The sequence below is a fragment of the Nyctibius grandis genome, chromosome 4, assembly GCF_013368605.1.
Source record: "Nyctibius grandis isolate bNycGra1 chromosome 4, bNycGra1.pri, whole genome shotgun sequence".
NCBI classification, from domain to species: Eukaryota; Metazoa; Chordata; class Aves; order Nyctibiiformes; family Nyctibiidae; genus Nyctibius; species Nyctibius grandis.
In genome coordinates, this window is record NC_090661.1 from 87,786,198 (window position 1) to 87,809,042 (window position 22,845).

Genomic DNA, 22,845 nt, shown 5'->3' on the forward strand with positions numbered 1-22,845 from the left:
CGGCGGGCGGCCCGGTGGGGCGGGGGCAGCGCTGCCCACCGGGGCCTCCCCAGGAGCCTGGTGGCTCCCAAGGAGGAGCTGGGGACGGGAGCTCCTCACTCTCCCTTATCCCACTTTTGGGGAGCGCCCGGGGGTGCCGCCGAGGCCGGGTGGAGCCCGTGGCGTGGCCCTGAGGCGGTGGCAGCCCCGGGGGTTCCCTCGACCCCCGCCGGGCCGGCGTCACCCACCGCTTCGTGTTTTGTCCCGGGGTCGGGGGGACAGCCCGCGCCCTGGTCCTGCCCCTCGGCAAGCCCCGGCAGCGCCCTGTGGCACCGCTGCTCGTTGACGGCGGGGCCGGCGGGCTCGAGGGGGAGACGGGGAGCGTCCCCCGGCATCGCAGGTGCGGGCTGAGAACGCGGCGGTTCGCAGGTTCGGTGGCGGTGCCCGGGCATCGCCGGGGCGTTGAGCTGCTGTTTTCGTAAATGGCAAGTTTGCTGTGTGGTATGGGCGCCTGCGTCTGTGAGCTTTGAGAGTGATCTGGTAGTTTAGTTTTGTTTTATTTTTACAAAAGCAGCGTTTTGCGGTGTCAGATGGTATCTGACCGCCAGAAGCTCGCTCTAGCTCTGTGCGTTCCTGAAGATCTAGTTCTGTAAGTTCCTCCGTGTGTCCAGATCTTTGTAGAGGGGAAGGCACTACTCTGAATTTGCAAACACATGTAGGGTGGCACCAAGCATGGAAAATGCTTTGGAGTAGTTTTGTGTTTTTTTATATTAGTGAAATTTAAATGTGTGAACAATTTTTACAGAAGTCTTGAAAATAGTACCTGTCTAGAAATGTATTTTGGATTTCTATTTTTTTTTTTAATTCTAAACGAAAAAACTGTAAAAGGTAACTAAGTTAGTTGTGTCTTACTTCTGTCTGTCATTTCTCACTAGATTAAAGTATATAGCTAAAACCTTTTTTTTCTGCATGTGTACTTTTTTTAAACAAAATACTGACATATTGGAGCATTTTTGGCAGAAGAAAATTGAGGTTTAGAGCTTCAAGTGGTTACTTATGCTTGTGATTAGTGGCTTTTTTTTTCATGAGAGTTAACTTTGGTGCATGCTTATGTATTTTCAGGGTTTGTATTCATTATATCTGCTTGATATTGTTTCAGATATTGTGGATGTAATATTGCACCCTCTTCCCCCCCGGGCTTTTGCAAAACTTTCTAGAAAATTATAATTAGGTCTTTGCTGTAGAATTTATTACAATTTTTACTTAAGAAAATACAAGTTTCTTTTGAGTTCAAGTTAAAATTTGATGGACTGAGGTACCAGTTACTGCTTTATGTCTTGTTTTTAAGTTACCATATGTTTATGCTTACCAGTTAGGAATGCTTGAGAAGTAGTGATAAAGCTGAGGTTAAAATAGGCCTCGTTAAGAGGAGTTTGCTAGTGATTTTTAATCCCACTCATTAATTTAGAATTTGTATTGTATTTGATGGTGTTCTTTGGGAGAGAACATAGTACGTATCTACAGTTTTTCTGTCTTCGATGTATTAAAATGCAGATAATGTAAAATTGTGAAGGATTTGTACTTTTTTGGCTTATTCTTTCAGTTATACTTGTATTTACGCCTTTAAAAATATCTTTCCTTTTGTTTCCAGACCTTTTGTCAGTATTCCTCCTGAGTGTGGCCTTTTCTGAGTCTTATGTATTTACCTCTTCTATGGGTGTGGAAAAATGTTAAAGAGGGTGTTGAAGAATTGAAGTCAAGTCTTCTTAATGTGTAAGTCTGACTTCTTCTTTGGTAATGTACATTTAAAGATCCCTGTGATTTTTTTTTTTTTTTTACGAGTTGGTTGTTTCTAGTAAGTATTTTTATTTATTGTGCTGCAGGTGCTTGTTGGTAGTTGCATGCTACCCAATAATAACAAAGTTAAATTGTAATTTGTGTGGTTAATTAGTTAAAGGAGATCTCAAATCAGATTTGAATATACACAACTGAGACTCTGCCAAACATAAATGTTTTATCCAGTTAGTGAAATGTTGCCCAATTGAGGACCACATTGGCCTGATGTTAAAAGCCTGAGGTTTGTTCTCTGCAGCATACTGCATCCACTTTTCATTTTTATAGTGTTAATTGCACACATATTTCAGGTTTCAGTATTTGACAGTATAACATTTTAATCTGAATGATAGGCAGCTGCCATCAGGATGATGTATTGCATCATGCAACCTGTAATCTTAATGTGTTGCATCTGTGTATTAAAAAAGTTCTTCAGCAAACAAGTTCAAGTAGTTTTTAGTTACTTATCCTTTATGTGGCAGTTCAGCTTGCTCCTGTTCAAATAAGGGCTTTACTATTGACAAGAGAAAGCATTACAATACAGTACTCTCCTGGTGAAAATGGAGTGTAAGCATAGTTGAGCTGTTCTCTTCTGAAGGCTCAAAGTCGAGTAATATCCCATGTATTAATCTCCTGTGTGGAAGATGGGAAACGTATCATTGAGTTTAAAAAAAAAAAAAAAAAAAAAAAAAATCCTGTACCTAAAGTGTTTTAGTTTGGAAAGACTCCCAAGGAGGCAGTGTGTGTGTATCTGTCTGTGGTTTGTTGGTTTTTTTTTTTTTGGTTTTTTGAATGTCAAATGCATAGTTGAAATCTTGCAGGTCTCATAGCTGAAGAACACAATTAATTGAATTTATTTGATATTGGAGTCTGTGTAAAATGTCAAAGTCTGTTTTGCATATTATTTTCAAGAATTGTGCAGAAATGCTAATATCTTTTTCTGAAGGAATGCAATAAAGCATATGCTAAAAAAAAAAAGTATTTTGCTTTTTTGCTACGTGATACATGAACACGGCCTTGAAAATTTTTCAGTCTCCATTTTCTTTGTCAGGTATTTACATGTTTAATGTTAGGTACTTCCTTCTCACAGGACTTAGTGGGGATGCTTATGGTGGCCTGGAGCTCTAGAAGAAGCTCTTGCACTTCATCACAATGAGGGAGAGGATGTGATCATTCTTTCAGTTTGAATGTGAATAAATAGGATGATCTGATGAGTTCCAAGTCTGTGTTGCTTCAGGGTGTGCAGGGGAATAGTGGAGAGAGAGCTGCTGATCAGATTTCAGCCAAGGCTTTACTGACTTTTGCTAGTAAACACGAAAGTGACGCTATGACTTCTGTTATGGAAAAAGATTTTTGTAAAAAGTATTATATACTAGTGAAGAAACAGTTCTTGTTCCTTTTCAGTTTCACTTTTCAAAATCCAAATGATTTTCACTGCTATTCCATTTCTGCCGATTTTATGTTGACATGTGGGAGTGTTGTTCGAGCATAGACTTGAGCTGCTATAAATTGTCAGTGCAACCTGTTATGGAAACACTGACATTAAGTCTGTAGCAAGACAATGATGCTGACCATACCTATTTGAGACTCTTAATCCCTAGAGGAGTACTGTTGTCAGTCATACTCTTGTTCTGAAAAGATTAACCTATACCCAGGAATATATGGTGAGAAACCAAAGTTAACTTTTATCTGTGGACTACTTCAGACTTGTGTGATACTAAAGGTAGGCAAGCAAAAAATTCATTGTAGGTGAGTTTTTTTTGGTGTTGATAAAGGTAATGTCTCTATTAGTGAAGTAGATCTTTTATTAGTTTTTGATTTTGTTTAAATTTTCTTTTCTTTTTAAGCACAATAGTTAGCTACTAATAAAGTAACAGACTTCAGTAACAAAAATATCAACTCCTGCTGAATTTGACTTGTTCTTAGTACTTCAGCTTGGTTCAGTTAGTGATCCGTGTCACAGAGGAGGTACTGTGTTTATATTAGCCTGAAATCTTGAATAAGTAATAAATGCTAGCTTCATTTTTAAAAAGTGGCTCTTGGGATTTCTCATGCTTACGAACTGTCCTAGTGAGAGAAAAACAAAATTTGATGGCATAAAATGTCAATGTTTTCATCTTTCAGTAGATATTGTCCTTTAAAGCTTATTTTTCAAGATTTATGTATTTTTTTTGGGAAAAAAACCCAAACAACAACCAACCAAACAAAAACCCCAAACACACACAAAGAAAAAAGGTTACAGTGTAATGCCTCATTTTTTTGCCTCATCCTTTTTTCTCTCAAATGCTATTACAAAAATCAACAACTTCCACGATTGGCATGTATTTATTAATGAATTGTAAGGAGTGTTCTAATTACATTAGTTTTAAATGTAATGTTTGTTTTTGTTTGTTTTCTGATTTCAGGAGAATGAAATGGGGAAGTTCTAGAACCTTGAGAATAACTCGGTGCAGCAGTCTCTCTTGCTGCAGGAACTAAGGCTAGTCTCAAGAATTCACTTAAGAGGAAAACCTAAAATCATGCCATCTGAAAAGGAACACGTTTTTCCTGATAAAAAGGAAATCCATTTGTTAAAACACAATGCTGCGAAGAATTTTTCTATAGCTACTACTTTGGAAGAAGCACTGGAGAATGATCCTTTAAGTATGATGACTCAACCAGCAATTTTAGATGTCAGTCTCTCTTATGAACTAAAAAATGTGAAAATTGATTTACCCAAGGTGAACATTCCAAATGAAGTATTAATGAAACATGAAGTTGATAGATTTAGAGAACTCTTTCAGAGTAAACAGCAAACTGCAAGGAAGTCCTTAAGTCTAGAGAAAATAAACGGAAGCAATCCCAACTGTTCAGAGGGAAGCCACTTGCAAAATAAACCAGAAGTGCAATTTGAAGAAGGATTGAAAACTACAGCAAAGATACTGAATTTCAGTTGTACGAAGTGCAAGGATAACATTAGATACAGCCCAAACGATCTACAAAAACATTTTCAGCTGTTACACTACGGCGAGTTGCCTTTATATCCTTGTGAGATGTGTAACTTCTCGGCTAATGACTTTCAGTCATTTAAACAGCATAGACGCACCCATCGTAGCACTTTAGTAAAATGTGAGCTCTGTAATGATGAGCATATGTACACTTTGTTGGATTTGACAAAACACTTCACATCAAAGCATTGTGTAAATGGTCACTTTCAATGTGAAAAATGTGGGTTTTCTACACAGGATGTGGGCACGTTTGTTCAGCACATTCACAGACATAATGACATTCCATATAAGTGTGGAAAATGCCATCACGTAAGCTTTACAAAAGAGGAGTTCCAGCAACATCATCTTGTTCATACCAGTATGTTTCCTTTTGGGTGTCAGTACTGCAGTTACAGCACTCCACGGAAAGATTATCTTTTAAAACACATCATAGCTTTGCATAGAGACCACTTATACGCAAAAGAAAAACTGGAAAAGGATAAATGTGAAAAAAGAATAGTGAAGACTCCAGAAGGACTGAAGCTTGTGTTAACAAGGTGTAAAATGGGAGCATCGAAAAAAGCACTCTGGAGACGGAAAAAAATAACCAGTGGAAGTGACACAACTGGAGAAGAAAATGCACAAGTGCTAAGAAGTGTGAGTAAAATCCAAACAAAATCTGAGGAGCTGAACCAGTGTATGAGAGATGTGGGAGCAAATGAAGAGAAAGATCAAATTACATATGCAGAAAAGCATAATTTCACTGGTGGAATGCTCTCTGCTACTACTGCACAATACAATAAAACAGATGATGGAACAAGTTACGGCCTGGGATTATTGAAAAGTGTTGTTCATGGGCCAACGGTATTGATGGTCAGAAACAATAAAATAGCTGTTCCAGCAAATTACAGTGCTAAATTTATGGGATTTAAAATGGTAGATGGAAAACAACATATTGTTATAAAATTATTACCTACAAATAAGCAAAACTTACATTTGTTGAGTCAGAAAGCTGATTCTATTAAAGATGGTTCTACAACTCCTTTACTACAGACTGCTGATCCCTGTGGCTTGTCTTCAGGTGCTATACCACATGTAACTGATCAGTCAACCTTAAAGAACAATTCTGTTCACCCATTAACCTCCCCTCCATTTTCTTGCTCTGCTCCTCATTCAGGAAAAACAAAAGTGGAAAAACAAAATAACTCCTTATTGTGTGATAGGAGTGTTTCTCAAACTGTAGCACCTTCTAATGTAGCTGTAGGAAAAAGTTTGGATTACTTGCCAATGAAGTTGGGCTCAACTGTCCCTCCATGTGAAGAGGTGACAAAGGTTGGAACTGGAAGTACTATCTCATGGGGAAGCTATAGTCCTCCAAGTCATCCTCAGGTATTATCACCCACTATTAAAAATACACTTCACTATGACCCTACAAAAATGCCCTTCTTTCCTGAACTGAAAATACAAAATGGTGGCCTGAATAATAGTAATGGAACTAATAATCTCTATTATTCAACTTCAGTGGATTCTTCTAATGAAGGGTTGCTGTCTTTTCATAACTATTCCAAAATGGACACTTCAGATGATCCATGTAGCATTTGGATGTCAACAGATGACAGATATAAAGAATTTTTATCTAGCAAACCAGTTTCTTTTCAAAACAGTAGAAGAACTGAATCTGCATCTTCATATTCAGAGTCGATGACAGGCTTAAAACCAGAGCAAGTTGTATCAGCCCAATCAAATATTAATAAAACTTATGGACACCCAAACACTAAGAATAATTCTGTCTCTTCTAAAAGCCAATCTAAATGTGTTGTTGACAGCGGGTGTTTTATGGAGGACCAGCATAATGGCCAGCAGTATTTGGATGCTAACATACATCAAGGCTTTGAGAACATAGCTGAGAAATTCCAAGAAAATGATTCTGATTGTGTTAACTCGGTCTTAATGCCTAAAATCACATCTGTTTTCTCACTACAGAGTGAACAGGCAGCTAATTATTTATCGCCTGAAATAAAGCAGTTACTGCAAGACGTGTTAAATGTGAAAGCAACTACTCAGCAAGAATCCCACAGCAAGTCAAATAACTGCGTAAAACTTCATTCTGACAAGCTGCTTTCTGGTCATGAGACAGGGAATAAAGCCTTCACACATTTAAAAAGCTCGGCAACTGCATGTAGTTTTCAGAGGCCTCCTGCTAGTGTAGGCTTTCATTTATATAAGAGAGAGTTGAACACAAGATGTAGCACAAATGAAGGTACACATTGTGGGAGAGAAAGACAGACACCCAGGACATCATTTGATTCACAGGGAATGGATAAACTATCCAGAACTCCAGGTGTTGGTACATTGCTAAAAACTCACACAGATGCAATCATAACACGGCAGTTAGTAAAAGATAATGTACTGTCTACAACCCAAAATCCTAGTAGCTTTTCACCAGTTCTTCAGGAACAGAAGAAAGCCCTTTTAGTTCAGTCCCCGACATCAGGATTTTTTGTTCCTTTGCACCTTGCTAATCAGTCCAGACTAAAGGTGGTTTCAGGAAAATCTCTTCTGTCAACCAGTTCGTCAGATGGGCATGTGACTAAAGGTGTACCCGCATCCTTTATTTTAAATAAAGGACCTGGAATGATTTTGACTTTTAGTGGGGCAATTGGAACAGTTGCAAATGTCCCTAGTGATAGTTCTCAGGTTTTAGGGAGAGTTGCATCCAGAGAATATGGTAAAAATAACCATACCAAGCTTCAAAAGTGGAGGGGAAAAATGATAGTTTCACAAGTATAAGAAGTTCCTGTAATAGGAGAGCATGTAGTACAGCAAATGACTCATTGAATAGCATGCCATTCAAAGGACCTGTAGTAATTACAAACTCATCGGAGTCATCTGTGAAAGGAATTTCTTCTGTGAAGGTGTTATCAGAGAATCAGGATGCTGTCTTTGGTTCCTTGGAGTCAGTAAACCAACAGGAAATTAAACAGAAACAACATGTTTATGCACTTTTGCCTGATGGACAGCAGGCAGTTTTTCTGAAATGTACAACACCAAACAAGCCTGTAGTTCATAATCATAGTGTTTTTCAGGATAATGCTCGTTATCAGAATTGTCAACCAAAGAAAACTGGAGCCATGCAACAAAAGCTTTTGCTGAAGATTAAGACTTCTACTTCAGATACACTGGCTGATACCACTCAGTCAGTAAGCAACTCAGTGCCCTCACTACAGTTGGATAACTTGCAGTCCCTTACTCCTGCACTAGCACAGAACAAACTAATCTTACTTCTAATCATGCCTTAATCTTACCAGGTAGGTTAATGCCAGCAAATGCCTCTTTGGCAAGCTCTAATCCAGCATGTTGTGTTCCTCCTGTAGAACCTGTTTATTCTACTGAGTCTGCAGGGACATGGTTGCAGAAAGGTTCTGTTGAGAGTACACAAGTAATAACTGCTAACAGCAGGAATAATTCTGGTAGTCAGAAGTCCACATGGAGCACTGGAAACAGAACTGCAAAAGTAAAGCCTCGTTTAAAACAAACTGGGTCTAAAAGTTCAGAAACTGCAGGTGTGCAAAGAAACAAGAATTTCAAACGGAAAAGTAAGGATAATTGCCCAGAACCTCCAAGAAAGAAAGTAATGTTGCACAGAAAGTGTAAGGAAAAGAAACAAGCTGAAGTTGTTAGGGAATCAGGTGGCCCTTACAAACCAAGGGCATCAAAAGAAACTGTGAGGACTTTGAAATTACTTCCTTTTAATTCGAAACAGCTTGTGAAGTGCCCTCGGAGAAATCAACCAGTTGTTGTGCTTAACCATCCTGATGTAGATGTTCCAGAAGTTGTAAATGTAATGAAAACTATTGCTAAATTTAAGGGACATGTTCTTAAGGTTTCATTGTCAAGAAGAACTATTGAAGCGCTTCTGCAGCCAGCCTTCTGCAATCCTTTGGACGTAACTACTGATGATCTTTCTCAAAAGAGGCACAGGACCATAAAACCTATTAGCCCTGTAAAAGAAAGATTTGTCTTAAAATTGACACTGAAAAAGACTAGCAAAAACAATTACCAGATTGTGAAAACTACCTCTGATAATACCTTGAAAGCTAAGTTCAGCTGCTGGTTTTGTGGTAGAATATTTGACAATCAGGATAATTGGGTAGGGCATGGACAGAGGCATCTGATGGAGGCTACTCGAGATTGGAATTCATTAATGTAATGATAACCTGTGAAGAAAATAAAACTTAAATATCATACATTACAGTTTTTTTAAAAAAGAATCAATTGAATTAGGATACACAAGTCGTTTTGTATTTCAGTATTGTAACTGAAGTTTAAAAATGATACAAAATGCTTGTATTTTAAAAGGAAGAGCAGATTCTCTATTGCCATCAAGCTTTGAGATAGATCAAGGAGCTATGTGGTTTAGATAACTTGTAACTAATTGCAAATACAATTCCATAAAAATATATATTATTTTTTGTTACTACTATCATGTCCTATATTTTTATTCTATAGAATGAGTCTTCAGGGCTTTTGTTCTGTACATATTTAAAAAACCCCTAAACATGTAAATATTTTTATACTTTTCAGTTATTTGGTATAATTCTTGCACAGAAATTGCCCTCCCCCTCTATTTTGCAGTTCTGTGCATGCACTACTAAACCCAATTTTTAAAATTTTTTCAAGTACACACAGCTGTTATCCTGGGATTTTTGTTATTTTCACTTATTAGTTCTTGATTTTGTTTTTCAGGGATTGAACACTATTGTTAGAAAGTGCCTAAAAGATGTGAAGCAGTTTACATTATGTCAACTGTGTAACCATAGGTCCATATAGGGCCACTTCCCCAATAGTTTCATTTAAACAAAGCCATATGTGAATGCTTTAAGCTATATTGCTATGCACATGACACTTGTACTATTTCTGTGCAGTTTGTCTACTTTCTTAGTGAAGTATTTTTCATATAAATTAATAAAACATGTTACAATTGTGTTAATACAGTGAGCCTGAGAATGGAATTGGTTGCAAATATACGGTATATATATTCATAATGTATATGGTGTTTAAGAATGGTGAACATTCCTAATCTGTATTGACTCTGTCATGATTAAATTTGCTATAACTTGGGTTTACAAAATATGACTGTGAGCATTTATAGAAAATATTTGTATTTTGTTTTATACTATGTCTGCCACAGACCCTGTAGGAAGGCCAGGATATGGTGAAGTGCAAAGCACCGTTTCGGGCCTCTAGCTGCATTGTAGTTTTATTCCAGGTGGATGTAATTTGTTCCCATAATGACTAAGTAGTATTTTCTACTATTGCTTATTAAGATGAACTGCCTTTTAGGGTACCAGGGGTTTGGCAAAACCAAGGCTTGAGTTATTCCTCTTTCATTTTACTGGCCAGCAGGGTGATATTCCTAGGGGCCTGCTTGCTTCCTACTTCCGGTTTAGGGATAACGATGAAGGGAGAATATGCTTCACACTTCTTAATGTTTATGTGAGGATATGTAAAAAAAAAGACCTTATCGTATCCATAGTGACTGAGAGTACCCAAATGAAGGTCTGCATCATCCACAGTAATTATTATGTTTAGAGGCTTTGTCCTCCAGATTCTTAATAAACCTGGAGGTTTATTAATAATCTTAATAATCCAGTCTTCAGTGGAAGTGCCCATACCATATGCCACCTTTTGCCCAAGTACTGGAAGATTACATCTTAGGTGTGTAAATCAGCTTCCCAAAGTATTGATGGAAAAAATGTCAAAATTGAATACTGGACTTGGAGAGGACTGGGGCATTTACATCTCTGAGGTTTTAAATTGTGTGCAAGTCCAGGGATAGTCCTCTGTGATTGTTTCCATAAGGTGAAAGTGAAGATTGACTTGCTACCAATGAAACAATTAGAACTGTCTTTTAGGGATGTCACAGGGATGTCACTGGTAACAGAATTTGACTTATGTTTTAAAAAGTGTTATAATGACAATGATTAAAAAAAATTACTTCAGCAGCTAGATATGGTGTTTTTTTTCCTGATGTGTCTGTTGGCAGGAAGATGCACAGTAGTCTCTTAGCTAGCAAGTTATGTATGGGAGTCAACTGAAGTACCAGAGACAGTCAAGGCAGCATAGTTTGGGTGCATTAATATACAGTTGGTGTGTGTCCTGTATCAAAATTGAATCATTTTGTGCTGCACAATGGGCTTGAGCTCTGTCATGAATTTGGCTACGGGCTTTGAAGAAGACTATAGTGTAGTGGTGAGGAAGTGCGTTAGAAAGAAACAGCGTTAGGAAAGGACAAAAATGTGTTAAGCTTTTTTGACTGGAAGGATCTGTTAGCTGCCTCAGCTTGCTCTCCTATAAACGCTGAAATTGAACCCCTAAATTCTGGATGTTGCCGTTGCCTACTTTTGCAGAAATATATGTGCAGTTTGTTGCTGAAACCTACTCGGTGCAAGTTCACTAAGGATGACCAATTTTTGTTGACAGTTACTTAGCACTGAGGTGGAACTTCTGCTGTAGAGTTAGGGGGTTTTCTCTATATTGATGAATCATGAGAGTGACAATTGTCATTGCAATTTTTTTGCCTCCAGATTGTTTTCCTTTGAATTGGGTAATCTTAAACAATACTGTGAAAAAGAACATTGTAAAGCTAGGAAATGTTGAAATAAGGTTGCTTTATACGGTCTTAATTCATTGTCATGTGTCACTTTATCCATGTACATCCATCTCATTCAGTGCAGAGAATTGTTGCTCCCTCTTGAGCAGTGATTTAATATTTTGTTTCCCCACCCTTAATTATGTCCTTGTATTATTTAGTGCACATTGCTCAAGTACTGTTCTGAATATATAATTCTTTTTTTCTTACAAGCTTTTCCATAATCCTTTGTTTGAGGTCCTGAGAGTTTGTCACTTCTGCAGACCAGATTTCAAGGAATCTCAAGTGACGCTTCCACGAAATTAAGATCACAATTAATGATCGCCAGGAGAAAGTTTGGCTTAAGCAATCTGACCAGCAGTATCACAGTGCAGTAGAAAGTGCAGGGACAATATACAGTTCTTCAATGAAATGTTCAACTGCTTTAACAATATGAGGCTACCTTGTTACTGGCCGACTCCTGCAATGTTTGCGCATTTCTCACCATCTTCAGTAAATGGGAAAGGTGTCTTACAAATATCCTACAAACAACAGTCTTTCATTACACAGCTACCATTTATCCCGAAGTATTGTGTGAACCAAGTGAAATGTATAAAACCACATGGAAAAATAGTCGATGGTCATATATTTAATGCTTGTATTGTAATGGTTATATCTGATGTGACAAATTAAGGTTGCACAAGTAACTTGAAGAGCGTCTTGATTTTGAATGCTTGACTTTGCAACTATAACATTTTAAGATAGCTTGTAGCATTGCACATATAGCAAGAAAAGAAAACCTTAACTTGGTTATAGTGTTTTGGGACATACGGAAATAGGTGCAAGTGCAGGGTCAGCAAGTGTTTTTCCTCTGAGAAAATGTTTTGTAAATATATACTTGGCCTAAGCCTTATTTCTACAGCATTCATGTGTTTGTGTAAAGTGGCCTGAAAGAGGCCTAAAATCTATCCCGTTGTGTATTCTTTGCAAGATGTGTATTCATCAGTAAGTCATGGTTTCTCTTCCTCAGTAATTCCAATGTTTTAACAAAAAACTTGTGTTCAATATTTGTTCCAGGGCTGTTGTCATGTGAGACATGTTTTTTTTACCACACTTCCTAAGAATCTCTGCCTGCTGCTGGTGGTTTAGATTGGAGGAGGAATGTAGTTTTGTAACTTGCATGTCTGAACACTTGGATTTTTGAGAATGCAAGTTCTTACTCCTTTCACGGAACAACATTGTCAGGAATGATTGGCAATACTCATTGTACTCTCCTTTCTGTATCAGGTAGGCAGACAACACTTCTGCTCCTTTGTACGTTAGTAAATACAATACTTTGCCCTGAGTTCCCAGACAAAAAAATTGCTTTAAAGCCAATTTTTTAGTTCTAGTTTTAGGTCCTTTTTTTTTTTTCCTAGCTATTCAGTTAACAACAATTATATGGAAGAGAAATTAGCTGACAATATCAAAGAAATATAGGGGGAGAGGTGTGTTGCTGTGTCAGAGGTCAGACTTGACATACCTGCTACCTGGTGGAAACACTTGACAGCATTAACTAGCAGCAGCTGCTGGCACTGCAACAGTTGTAAGATAAAGTTTCAGGTATAGGATTGCACCAAGTTGCCATTTCCTAGATTCTGTATTGGCTGCTGAATCAATAGTATCAGGATTTTTAACATAGTGTGCTCCATCCTGAGTGCTAATTTATTTTATATCCTTGCAAAATGCAAGCTTGTATTTCCCCTTGCTCAAAGCTTTCTCTTCTCCAGCTAAAATTGTTTCAAAACATGTCTACACCAGAGTGTGCCCAAGCTATAAAAGATCTAGCTTGCGTGTGGAAAGCCGAGTAACTAGTCTGCTTCCTGTATAAAACTCTTGAGTATAGTAAAATAGGTGATCACATACTGGGGGTTTTGTTTGTGGTTTTTTTTTTTTCTTCTCCCCCGAGCCGCCTTTTGTGCCTAGGGTGTTCACATCTCAGGATGAATGGATTCTTTTGTGGAAGGTGGTATTGCCTATCAAATCCCTGCCTCATCTTGTTGTCGAAGGGTACCCCTGTAATGATGTAGAACACGGCTAAAAAGGAAAGAAGGGTTTGGGGATGAAAATAATTGAATGTTTATCTATCTAGAGCATATTTTTTATTTGTAGATCAGCCACAAAGTTACATGTAATACTGAGCACTTCAGCTGAGGGGCAGGAGCAGCAGTGCTTTGAGTATGGAAAGGGCTCAGTATTGCTAATTACCGTAAAAAACTGATACTTAGTCTTTCACATGGAAGCCTGTAGCTACACTTGAGTTTCACTTTTTTGTACCTTTTTCTTCCCCAGTTCTAGAATGATGGTGATAATACTACACATTTAACTCAGAAAGAAATGTTTGAAGAACCTAGACACTTTTGTGAGGAGCAACATATAAAGGTTAACAAGAAGCAGTTCTGTTAAGAACTAAGTTTAAATACTGTGCAGTACATGAGTGAATAAGGCAAGGACTCCACGTGAATGCAAAGAGCTAAATATTGAATGGCTGCTTTTTCACAGAGTATTTTCCGTGGTGAGTATTGCTTGAAATAGTAACCTTCTAAAGTGATGTTTCATGTAACTGAATAATATGAGAGTATACATACAGAAGGAGTAAATTAAGCTTGCAGAGACCAGTAACTCTTGTTAATTTTGAGGCCTTGACTTGGCAATCTTAATGCTCTAAAGATTACACTAGTACTAAGCGTAGTATTAGTATAATAATTAATAGCAACTGAACAATATACTAAATATAGCATTTTTGTAGTATTGTGAAGTCAGTCATAGGCAGGCTTGTGTAAAGTCTGTATACATTGTTTTTTACTTGCCAGTTTCTTGTTTACTTCACATCTGGGGTATTATCTATGTTGAAGAGGGAAGAAACAGACACAGCAAGGTAGGTAGCCATGTGCTGCACATCTTTGTCATATTAGTAAGCCGTTCTTTCCAGAAGACAGGTGCATTACTTGTAGAAGTAATTGATCAAAACCACAAGGAAGTAGTTGCAGAATACAGCTACAAAGCTCTAAGTGACTTGCTGAGACTTTGCAAGTCTTGGCTCAGTCTTGCCTTAAATACCTAGAGAACACTGCCTAATCTGGAAGAAAAAGAACAAAGCAGGTGTGTATAGAGTGTCAGTTTTGGAAAATATAATGGATGAGTTTTCAGGTCCAGTGAAATCAAAACACCTCTAGACCTAATTAACTGTTCCTAAAAGTTTTTCATTGGTGCAATTTATACATTCATCAATTTAGTTTTCATCACTTTAACCTCTGTGGAAATTACTTTGTTCATTGTGGAAATTACTTTGTTCACAATAATACAATAAGTAAACCACTGTGACAGAACAGGCTTGAAAAAAGAAAGGGTTTTTGTTTTGTGTGTCTGTAAATAGTAACTTCGCAAGAATTGAGTGGGTAGTTGGTTTAGCAATGAAGCAATGAGCTTGGGTCACCAACCACAGGCAATTTGAAGACAAAAGATTTGAGAGCTATTAAGCCAACTCTATATGCTAAAGCTGTAAAAAGTGATAGTTTTTGTAACAACAGAATTTGTGAAGGAGCGTGTACAAATACATACATTAAAGTGTCAACAATAGTGAATTGATGCTTTCTTGCTGGAAGGATGCTAAGAAATGCAATCCAGCAATGCGTCCATACGCTATTGACTTCACAATATTTTAAATTTTATTTGCACATTTGAAAATACAAACAAAAATATTAATGAGACAGTAAAGCTGAGGAAAAGGACAACACATGTCCGTTAATCTAAAACATTCAGACAGCTTTATTGCCACTAATCACATGAAGTACAGTCCTATTTTCAGCTTGTACACAGCGGTACATGAGGTCGAGTAGCTCTAACTGCTGGGGTTGTGCACTGTGGTAAACCTAACAAATGGTAAGAGTAGATCACTGTGGGTATTCTCATCCTTAAAGTGACAATGATGTCCTACAGGAAAGCTATCTTTAAATAGCAGTCAAAGGACCAGGCTGTGGTATGCAGTTGTTCTTCATGTGACTTTGAATACCCATCTTGTCACAGATGGAAATCACAGACAAAAGTATATCTGCTTTGGCTTCTCGTGTTAAATATGAGTGCTCTTCTGATTGATAGTGACGTGGGGCTGACCTTTATGAACTGCATCTCTTTCATCAGTAGGTGCTCTTAAAGAGTATTTTCCATCATTTTGGATTTTCTTCTTTTAATACCTGATCCACATGTTTTGGGATGTTGAAAGAAATTATTTAACAAGTCTTCATTTTAGCTGTTCGGTTTGATTAAGAAACTCTTACAATGTATTTCAGTTTCGTCGAATCTTTTGTGTTGTTTTGGCTGTCAATTAGAACCAGAGAGGTGTGCTGATGATTCTCTACTATTTCAGCAACACTGCCAAAGCGCTGGATAGAGAAAACAAAAATTAATTAGTGCTGGCTTCCTTTAATGCTTTAATACTGACAGTAATCACTGCATCAGCTTTTTCTCTTTGCGTCTTCCACCACTGACAAGAGTGGAGCTATGGCTGTTACCAAGTGAGATGCTCTGCCTTTTAGTAAGAACATTGATCCTGCTCTTAGTCCTGATTCTAGTCATAAACAGATTAAATTTGGACAATGGAAGATATTATGGCCGCTAGCTGTCTCATCTCATGCTCCTTTCCGTTTGTGATTGCCACCTGCACAAATTGAACCACAGAGGTTGTTACATGGCATATTAAACTGACTGCTTTCACTTTACCTTAATATATACGAGGCTGCAGACTGTGGCAGTTTGGAAGCTGCTTCATCTGTGGTTCAGCCACCTCAGTTAAAGGGAAGGTGATCTCCAGGAGTAATATGGTACAGACAGCCATCAGTGAGAATTGTTTTAGTTGTGCAATTTTAATGTTTGTCACTGTAAATTAATATCCAGAATCGGCTAGGTCTGTTGCTTTTCCTTTTGGTCTTTGGTCAAATACAGATTTTGGACTGTCTTTCTCTTTTTCTCCTGAGGTCATTTTTGACCCTTTGTTGAAGGCCAGATAAGCTCCAGGCTATTATTTATTCTGTAACCTCAAAACTGTTGCCTGGGAGACAGATAATTAGGCTAAGGCAAGCCTACTTTCACATCCCTGAAAAGCCTCCTCTGTGCAGCGATAACAGTTTTTATTGGTATTTGGGTTCCAAGTTTCTGTTTCACTGTCAGAGTAATTATCTGTGTGGTATAATAGCCAACCAGTGATTTTTGCACTCTAGTTCTAGAGTTTAACATTTTCGTTATGTGAAAATATGATTAAAAGTACTGTCATTCTCATTTTTGATAGAGGTTTTTGGGTGGTGTGGGTTTTTTTTTAGTTTTTTTGTTTTGGTTTGTTTTTTGTTTTTTTTTTTCCCCTCTTCTTTTGAGCATGGCTGTTCTTTTACGATTTTCCAGGAAACTTAACTAGACTCTTAGGTAGAAGGTGAATAGAGGACTATAAACAGCTGGAGAATTTGTCTAGCAGCTGCAGCTCTGATCCTGATAACTTTTCAAAACAGTTCTATGAGTATGTTTTAAACTTTATCTGTGGTTTTACTTACTCACAGTATGCAGGAGCTGATGTTACAGTGGTTGCTCTAGCTTGATAGATCAGTTGTTATATAGGGTATACTTCTATCTTGATACATGAAAAATCCTTTTGGTCATAGTCCAGTATATCTTAATGCTTGCTTATTAAAGGTATATAACTGAAAACTGTTAGGAAAAAGAGCCCCACATCATCTCACCTCTTCACCACTTTTTTCTCTGCCCAGTGCATATTGTCTTGTTGATTCAATAAATCGTATAGGAATGTTGTATACTCTTCTGTTGTAAAACACAACCAGTGTGTATGGTTGCCGTGAATCCTGTCCAGAACTCTTTCGTACTAGAAAAGAGCCATCCTAAAGAGAGAAAAGTAGAAAGTGTATTCAACTTATTTTTCCAACAACTTCGTTTGTTTTTAGCTTAATATTTTAATCTATATTAGCATTAAACCGTTTTCTCCCATTAGAAAAACTGTACAGCAGGAGATGAGAAGTAGCATGTATTCCTGCTGTCTAACCATAGCTTACAAAGGTGTCATTTACGAGTCACCTTTGCTGCTGCCTGTTCTCTCTCAACCAGAGAAAGAAGGAAGAAATAAACACGCAGTGGCAGCAGTCTTTTGGGGTCCACAGATTATTAGGAAATGAAGTTACTGTCAGTGGCAGTAGGTAGGCAAGAAAGCAGTGAGAGGTGGAGATACTGTTTCTCCAGAGCTGTAAAACATATTCTGATGAAGAGAAGCACCTACAGCTACTGACACTGCAGTCCAGTGCTCACTAGGTAGCAGTAGCCTGCAGTGGTGATCGCCCCTTTATCCTGCTTTGTGGAGTTAGGCAAGAGTGGAAATGTACCTATAATGCTGAGAGTGCAAGTCTACATGTTACTGTTCCCTTCTGTGACACTAGCTTTTGTACACAGAATAGTTGAGAGAACTCAAATTCTCCAAAAACCTAAATGTATAGTGTTGCTATTTCAAAATGCATGGCAGCATCAACCTTTCCAAATAGTAGCTGTTTTCACATGAGCTGTTGGACAGTGTTGTAGATCATTTAAAAGTCACAGGGCTTTGCCTTCCATTTTAATGGATGCATGTGAGCAATCCTATCTTCCTCAGCTCTCCAGTCTGTAACAGCTTTCTCTGCAGCCAGTCTGAGTTACACTAATGCAACTTTGTCTCGGGATGGAAACCATAGTTAAATAGTTTCACCACAATAATTTAATGTTTGACAGTGTTCACGTGCACAGTATTCTGACCTTTCAGAATACAACTGATCTTAGAATATTTCTGGTTGTCTTTTGATTTTTTTTTTTGAAAGTTTTTTCATAAAATAGACATTCTTTAAAAGTGACCTACCTTGTTTGACTGGTACAATGCATCTTCTGCTGTTTTCCTATCACAGGTAGCAGCATACCATGCTTTACTATGAACACCAGCATCCTAGAAAGAGAGAAACAGTGTTTCACCTGTAAAATAATAATGATAATAAAGAATGTGGCCTGTAGGGGAGTTACTACTAAATAATGACAGCTGTGAAGAACTCAAATGCAGAACACTTTAGAAAACACAGAATTTAGAAAATTCTTTGCCAGGAACTCTCTGTTTTTGCTGGATAGAGGCAGGACAAAGAAAAACTAGTGTGTCAAAACAGTGGTAACACATGTGTGATAGAAGGCTGATATATGCCAGAATAGACAAAGATGCCCTGAGGAAAGCAGTCAGGTTCAACTGGAGGATAGTTTGGTATTTTTAAAGCAGGAAGCTATTCTAGTAGAATTTAAACAGAGTATCCAGGAACTGTTGAGGAATAAACTGACCATTAACAATTCAAATGCTGCTCAGCTGTGGGCTAGCCAATGAAATGTCCAGACTTGGCAGGCATCTAAGCTTTGGGAATGAAGTTTCCCACCTACTTAACGCTATTGGTGAACATGATTGTGATTGCTTCCGTCTGGATAGCATGGAGACTGGATAAGTGCATCTTTTGCTCTTTTCGTTCTTATTAAATAAGGACAAATGGATGGAGTCCTACAAAACAAGAATAATTAATGTCTTTCCTCTACTAATACAGCAGTTCAGCCCCCAGTGCTTTTACCTGAGACATGAGAGATAGATTCAGTTCTGGTTCTCTGTTGGATTGAGTCTGAATATATACTTACATTTGAAGGATGTAAGTGTGCTCTTACATAAAAGGCATAAAACCATGTTTACTGTGGAGAAGGATTACATCTGTGACAGAATAGAAGAGCAGCTTGTATTTTATAACGTATCTCTTGGGTGCCTCATTTCTGTATGTTATCCCCTGTGAACACCTCACCAAGATCATCCTTCTTCTCTCCATTCTGTTAAATGCTTGGCAGTGTTCTATACAGTAAAGGAATTTAACCTGTTCTTCCAGTGGAAAGCATGGGACAAAGGACTTCATGGATGGGGGTACAGGTGCTGACCTGAAGATACGAGGTAGAAAGACTGGCACCCTAGAGATACCTGGATTCTGTTTTAGAAGATAAAAGCTCTCATAGCAAAGGAAGTGCAAAGATAAAAAGATGTGAGGAGGTGATGGCAGTTGGGAGTGAGTGGTACGAGATTATAATTTGAGTAAGAGAGGTGGTAGAAAACTGGGTAGTCAGATGATGCAGGATTGAGTGTACATTTGGGAACAAGAGTAGAGTTCAGGGGAAAGGTATGGGGGATTTTAGAGAAGCATGAAAAGAAATTATACTCAAGGGAAGGACAAGATGAAGGATTAGAAGCAACATAAGACCTATGCATTATCAGACTTCAATAGCTAGAAGATTATCTAGCAGGTTATAAAACCAGGAATCATAAAAAGGGAGCTCTTGCTGAGGAGGTTGATGCAAAAGCTAACTCCAGTGAGTGGAGAGCCTATAGAAATAGCGCTGAGAGTATTTCCTAATGAATACTACTGGGTATTAACCTTCCTGGTCATTTGAACAGTTTTGCTCCAACTTTATAGTAACAAGCTTAATGATAAAATGCATTTTCACACAAGCTTTGTCATCTCTGTACAAAACGGATTAAAGATGAAGTTGCACATTAAGGCTGAGCTTGTCTAGCTGGCTTATCGCTGCCAAAAAGGGAATGTCTTGGCTCCTCCCTTGTGCTCATTTTGTTGCTCATCTGATCCCACGGTGAGATAATTCACTTTAGTAATCTCACAGAAAAAAATGTGTTACCTTTTTTGTTTTGTCTTGTTTTCTGTTTGACTGCCAGGTTGTTTTTCTGTCAGTTTAATGAGTTGGCTCAGCCCACTGCAGGATCAGAGGAACACCAGAGAAGCCTGTGGCTGGGCGGGGAGTTGACAGTGAGGAGAGAGCAGAGCCTCCATTTTAGGGGCATTGTGCTAAATTGTTAGATTGGCTCAGGCCATAACATACAACTTTACCTCCAAAGTTCTTTGATGTGTTTCTCCAGTCACATTATTCATTGGAAAAAGACAGGATGAGAGGAATTGCAAGTATGCAAAGTACTCAGCCACTTAGAGAATGAGTCCAGTAAACCAATCTTTGTTTAACAGAACAGGGAATCACCTGCCCTCAGACCTTCTAGCACTATCTGTGGCTTGTAATCTGGAAGCAGAGGGCTGCTGCTAAAGTTTGGATGGGAATCAAACAAATAATGAATCTTACAGGCATGAATCATGTCTGCGAGCACCTGTGTTGTGCAGGATGCTACAGCAAATGATACCACTGTACATAATTGGTGGGAAAACAACACTAACAGTTAAATTTTTTTTTTTAAAATGGATGTTTTATTAAGCTGTGGTTTTGCCCATGGCTGTTACATAAAATCTGCAAATGTAATTGCTAGAAACTGTTTATTTAGTGTCTGCTGGATTGTTTATTTGAAAGCAATTTTTATAATAAATATCCAGTATGACATACTGTTAAAATTTTTCCAGAACTTCAAGTCCTTTGTGTTCTTCACTGTTGTATTATCTTTGTCATGTCAGGCTTTAGAACATTTAATGTTATTGGCTCTGTATAATAGACACTTTGTTTTGCCCACAACAGAACTATTTTTACCTTGTTTGTGACTACTAGGCTAATAAGAGTGACTTCCTGCACTTTGTAGTCTCCCTTCATCCAAAATGAGAGTAAGGGGAATAGCACTGAAATGAAAATAACTTTGCATTTGCTTAAATTATTCAAAGCTTAATGTTGCAACCAAACACAGAAAAAAGAATTGGTCGTAAAACTGACAGCATTAACTAATGAGAAGAGGTCTGTTTAAAGGAACAGAAAGGAGCAGGGGTTGGGAGAGACTAAAAACATGTAGGGAGAGGCATCACAGCATCCTCTGAGAGGGGTAGCAGTGACTTTCTTCTTGCTTCTTAAAACTTTGCTGACACCCCAAACTGCAATAAATACGGCAATATTCACAAAAGTGATTCTGCCCTATGCATCCTGCTGTGTTGGGCCAGTCAGCAGAGCATCCCTGTTTCCTCCTACGGATTTCTGGGATTTCTTAGCACATCATATCATTGCAGGCTAATGCTAATAGCTGCACATGGTTTCGTTGTATCTGCTTGGTGCACATTTTTTTTTTTCAGGACACAGTACGTACAATGATCAGTTAGAAAAAAATAGGCAATTAAAAACTCTTAGCCCTCTATATCAAAGACTAGACTTAAGTACCTCACCACAGATTTCCTTGTTTCAAATGATGTTGAAGTATTACGAACTGGGGAGTCAGGAAGACCTGAAACTAAGAAGCTTTTTTGGGTTTTCTTTAAAGAAACTGGTAGAGTACCAAGGTTTGGTATAATGCTATTTACATATTTTTCTACAGTTTGTTAAAGCTCTCCTATGCTATGTGTTCTAAGCATTTTTTTGTATGAAAGCTAACATTATTTGTGCTACAGAAAATCTTCACTGCAAAAGGGGACATGGATGCCCTCCACAAAAGAAGTATGATTTTTATTTAGAAAGGTGGTAGGGGTGGAAATACTACTTTAAAGTAAAAGATAAGAAGATTTCTGTAATGTGCATTTAGCTAATGTTATACCTGGTCTGCAGTACTTGAAATAGATGAAATGCTGCTGTGAGGGAATGTACCCAGAGAACGGTTTGCAGCTTCTGGCACTTCTAGAAAAGAGAAAGAACAAAATGCATAAGTTGTCAAAGTATGTTTGTTATACTGTAAGAAATAGATTTGTTCAAGGACTTTGGAAGATCTGGAAATGCTTGACCTTTGGTATCACTCAGGGAAGCTATCTACTGCGAATGGATGGGCCCTATATAAGTGCCTGGGACACTTGCCTGCTCAAAAGAGGAGCCTTGCTTATAAAGAGAGAAACAGTTTGGTTAATAGTAGTTTGGTTAACAACTTGGTTAACAGCCAGAGCTAGACTTAAAATGCAAGGAAAAAACCTACCACCACCAAAGTTAATCAATGTAGCAATAGATAAAAAAAATGCAGGAACACAATGCAAAAAGCACTCAGTCCAGTGGGAGAAGTAGTCATATAGGTGAGGGAGTCAGGAAAACAAATGTAGCTCAGAGATTATTTTTTTCACTGATTTAGTCCAACTGAAATGTTTGTATATGCGTGCAAGAAGTCTGGGCAGCTAAACAGAGAAGCAGAACTAGTAGGAAAGATTATGAAGTTTAATTATAATTGTAATAACAAAGCGGAGTAGAAAATGGCTATCAGGCCTGAAATACAGATATTGAAGAGTTTAAGAAATTACACAGAATCACAGAATCAATCAGATTGGAAGAGACCTCTGGGATCATCGAGTTCAACCATTGCCCTGACACCACCATGTCAACTAGACCATGGCACTAAGTGCCATGTTCAGTCTTTTCTTAAACACATCCAGAGATGGTGACTCCACCACCTCCCTAGGC

At 38.1% G+C, this 22,845-nt stretch overlaps 2 protein-coding genes across 2 annotated transcripts in view; one reads left to right on the forward strand and one right to left on the reverse strand.

Moving 5' to 3' along the window:
• Nucleotides 1–548: 548 nt before the first annotated feature.
• Nucleotides 549–9,885, forward strand: ZNF518A (zinc finger protein 518A). Its single transcript, XM_068399934.1, is given in 5 exon segments — nucleotides 549–628; nucleotides 1,631–1,752; nucleotides 4,218–7,517; nucleotides 7,520–8,042; nucleotides 8,045–9,885. Coding segments are annotated over 3 exon segments (4,653 nt in total). The 5' UTR covers nucleotides 549–628; nucleotides 1,631–1,752; nucleotides 4,218–4,331; the 3' UTR covers nucleotides 8,989–9,885.
• A 5,484-nt stretch (nucleotides 9,886–15,369) lies between these two features.
• Nucleotides 15,370–22,845, reverse strand: part of BLNK (B cell linker) — a 104,991-nt gene continuing 97,515 nt past the window's right edge. Inside the window, exons 22-25 of the mRNA XM_068399392.1 lie at nucleotides 22,001–22,080; nucleotides 18,329–18,412; nucleotides 17,175–17,330; nucleotides 15,370–15,830 (exon numbers count right to left, since the gene is read on the reverse strand). Of these exons, the coding sequence (XP_068255493.1) occupies nucleotides 15,711–15,830; nucleotides 17,175–17,330; nucleotides 18,329–18,412; nucleotides 22,001–22,080 (440 nt within the window). The 3' untranslated portion in view covers nucleotides 15,370–15,710. The remainder of the gene's footprint in view (nucleotides 15,831–17,174; nucleotides 17,331–18,328; nucleotides 18,413–22,000; nucleotides 22,081–22,845) is intronic.